The 3403-nt window shown below is 60.7% G+C and overlaps 1 protein-coding gene across 1 annotated transcript; it reads right to left on the bottom strand.

Moving 5' to 3' along the window:
- Nucleotides 1-153: 153 nt before the first annotated feature.
- On the bottom strand, nt 154-2351 carry LOC104526188 (uncharacterized; the record flags this gene model as incomplete). The annotated part of the gene is given in 5 exon segments (XM_010169569.2): nt 154-318; nt 616-997; nt 1000-1062; nt 1725-1972; nt 2290-2351. Coding segments are annotated over 5 exon segments (920 nt in total), but the record flags the coding sequence as incomplete, so codon positions are not given.
- Nucleotides 2352-3403: the final 1052 nt, after the last annotated feature.

The following is a 3403-nucleotide window of genomic DNA, read 5'->3' as shown; positions in this document are numbered from 1 at the left end:
GGCACGGCTGGCGCCCCTGGGACCGCGCCGGGGCCAACGCCACGGCTCTCTCAAGAGCTAGCGAGGGGCATGTGCGGCCAGTGGGCTGCCAGCCACAGCCCTGGCCATGCCAGCACCTCCCTCTGTGCGGGGACTGAGACTCGGAATGGGAACCTGGGCAAGTGCCGGCTGCCCCTGCCAGGGTTGGGGGGCTCTGGGGCTGGGGTTTTTTGGCCGGTCTCACAGGTGAGCGGGAACTGCTGTATCTCTGGGGCGGAGCTGTTGCTGTAATAATCTGTCTCGTGGACCCACCAGTACGGTCTCTCCCCAAAGAGGATCCTGAAAAGAAAGGAGAACAGGAGCTGTAGGGGTCTTGGGCACCAGAGCAGGTGGGCGCAGCCGCATTTCCAGCTCTGTCCTGGGAGCTGGAAGAGGCAAAGAACCCATGAGCAGTCCAGGGCATCCCAACAGACACAGCATCCAGCTGGTTGTTTGGTCCCAACAGCCAAACTGGGAGCCGAACTCTGGTCTTTGATGCTGGTCTCACCAGCATCAAGGCTGAGAGCGCACATCTGGCCCGCATTAGTCCAGCTGTGCCAACGCGCCCGGAGGGACCTGTGGCCTGGAGCCTCTCACCACTTGAAGATGAGGTTGAGCCAGTCACCGATCACGGCCACCCAGATGAGCCTGATGCCCACCGACTCGCTGAAGTGGAACCAGAGCGGGAAGAGGATGAAGAAAGCATTCCTGAGGTCAGCGGCGAAGGAGATGAAGAGGAACCAGTCCTGGGAGCCCTGGAAATGCTCCTGCAGCCAGTGTGTTGCCCGGATGCCCGCGTCGTGCAGGAGGTTCATGTTGGCCTCCATCCTCCTCTGCAGCCCCTGCCCCTCGGCACAGCTCAGCCCGGCCCGCGCTCCCCCGTGCCGCCGGGGTTTTATACTCTGCGGGCTCTTGTTTGCTGCGGGCAGGTCGCTTGTCCCAGCACTGATCTTTGGACCCAAAACCACTTTTGCCAAAGGTGCATCACCGGGGGGTTGTTACAAACACGTTTGGAACAACTTACGTAAAAGGGAAAAACAGGCTCTGAGGGCGCGTGGAGCGCAGTGAGCAGCGGCTGCCTCACTGGGGGGATCCTGCAGCCCCTGCTCCTCGATACAACAGTTCAGCTGCTCCTGCTGAGCCAGGCGTCCCCTGTTGTCAGGGAGGAGATACAAGCACCCACACTCTGTCCCTGCAGACCTGCCACAGCTCTGAGTTGTGACATTTCTCCCATCCCTCTGCCATCACCCCAAGCACCATGGGAGCATCACAGCGATGCCCAGGAGCATGGACTGGGTTGTGTGTGGCATGGGGGGAGGCTGCCCACCACCCCCACGTCAGCTGAAACCTCCAGCTGATGAAAACCCACTTTGCTGCCACAGCATTTGCCAGGCTGATTCAACCAGGACTCTGTAATGAGAAACTTTCCAAGCCGTTTCTGGAGCTCCCCACAGCCCCAGCCAGCAAACCATGGGGAGCTCCTGGCTGCCAGACACGTTTTTCTGGTCTCTGGTGTGGGGTTAAAAGACCTTTGCAAAGGAGGTGCCCTGGGAGGGGAGGCATTCCTCCCAGCACAGCTCCCCTGGGGTAACCTCCCTGTGCAAACCTGCCCCAGCAGACCCTGCCTGTGGGGATGGAGCCAAACACATCCCTCATCCCACTGGTGCCAGGACCCTGTCCACGGCCCTTCCCCACTCCAGCCACACCGTTGCTGGCGGGAGGTCCAGCCCCGCAGCTTTGTCGTCGCGTTCCTCCCCAGGAGATAACGGTCAACGAGTAACATGGAGAGCTTTTTCCAGGAGCCTGAGGACACAGGGTCAGCCCAGCAGGAGAAACCTCCTTCCCCAGCTCTGGCAGCCACCACGGCTGCTGGCACACGGACACGCAGCCCTGCGGCAGCGGCACAGGGTGCCTGGCCAGAGCCCACTGCAGCACGATGGGCAGCTGCCCGAACCTGGGGGAACAGGCAACGAGGTGTTAATGATTAGCAGCCAGTGAAAATGCATCACTTACTTATCATTGCTTGCCTCGAGAAAGTTCAGGTCAAGATCCTTGAACCGCTACCCTGGTGCTGTTTGTCAGGGTGCGGAGCAGGCAGAGGCCGTGTCCAGCGCCGAGTCCTGCCCACAAACAGCCGGTTCGGCGCAGCCGGGGCAGCAGGCAGCATACCGACCCTGCCACGAGCTCTAACAGCCAAAACTGCACCAAACCTCCCTCCCTGGGATACAGGACCAGGTTTGGAGCTGCCAGGCTGGGGAAGAGGGATCGCACCTGCAGACGCCTGTGCTCTGAAGGCAGTTGGATGATCGAGGATCTGCTGAGATCTGCTCCATGTTCAACAGTGCAAGGCTGGGACTGCCAGGTCAGATCTGCAGCCACAGACCAGCGAGGCACACGCTCTGGCACAGCCTGTCCTTGGACAGGCACCGACAGCCGGGATCCCTCCTGGCATCGCATCGCACCGGGGCTGGTGGCCCTGGGCAAAGGGGCACAGCCAAAGCCTGACCCTGTGCTCAGCATCCTGGGCACGGGCTGGTCTGATCCAACTGCAGCCCCAGGGCTGGAGCAGCCTCGCTGTGCTGGGGAATGGGGCCAGGGGCACCCCGGGTCTGCACAGGGGGAGGCAGCACCCGGGAGGCTCTTGTCCATCCTGCCAAGCAACAATTTCTCAGCTGCAGTCAGTGAACGGGAAATGCACGTGGAAAGGAAGCGGTGCAGGGGCTGCGGCATCAGCTCCAGCTGCAGGCTCATCCCTGCCCAGGGCTGCTCCTCCCTGTCCCTCCCAGCCCAGCCTTGCTGTGCCCAGGGGAGATGGACCAGGGGTCCCAGCCCCCCGACTGAGCTCACAACCTACAAAAAAAAACCCCAACAAAGCAAAAGTGTGCACAGAAACTGAGTTATTCTTGCAAAACAAATTCCCCAACAGCTCATTCCAGGGGCCTCAGCCAAGAGTGGCTTTGGCCAGCACGAAGGAATGCAACAGAATTGGCTTCCGCGTCAAACACATTTTGAAACAGTCAGCAGTAAATTCTCCCCTAGAGATTTCACAGCAGAAAACGGGGGCAAAAGGTGATGGGGGATGGGGAACAGCGTGCTCCATCCCCCTTGGAAAATGTCACCGCAGGAAAACTGAGGCTGCAGTAGGGAGAGGCTGTGAAATGGGATGGGAGCTGCCACCTCCCCCCTCCCAGCACTGCCGGGGCGGCAGCAGGAGCTGTGTGTCTGGGACGTGGTGTCCCCGCGATTCCCAGGGCACTGGATGCAGCTACAGGAGGTGCAGCACACGTGGGTGCTGTGAGGTGATGTACCACATGCGGTACCCATGTTTCATCCAGAAAGTTCCCAGCTTGCTGCAAGCTCTGGGCTGTGGGCTGGGTCGCTGCCA

Source organism: Antrostomus carolinensis, unplaced genomic scaffold (assembly GCF_000700745.2).
Source record: "Antrostomus carolinensis isolate BGI_N321 unplaced genomic scaffold, ASM70074v2 scaffold33206, whole genome shotgun sequence".
Classification (NCBI taxonomy): domain Eukaryota; kingdom Metazoa; phylum Chordata; class Aves; order Caprimulgiformes; family Caprimulgidae; genus Antrostomus; species Antrostomus carolinensis.
This window is presented reverse-complemented; position numbering and strand designations above follow the sequence as displayed.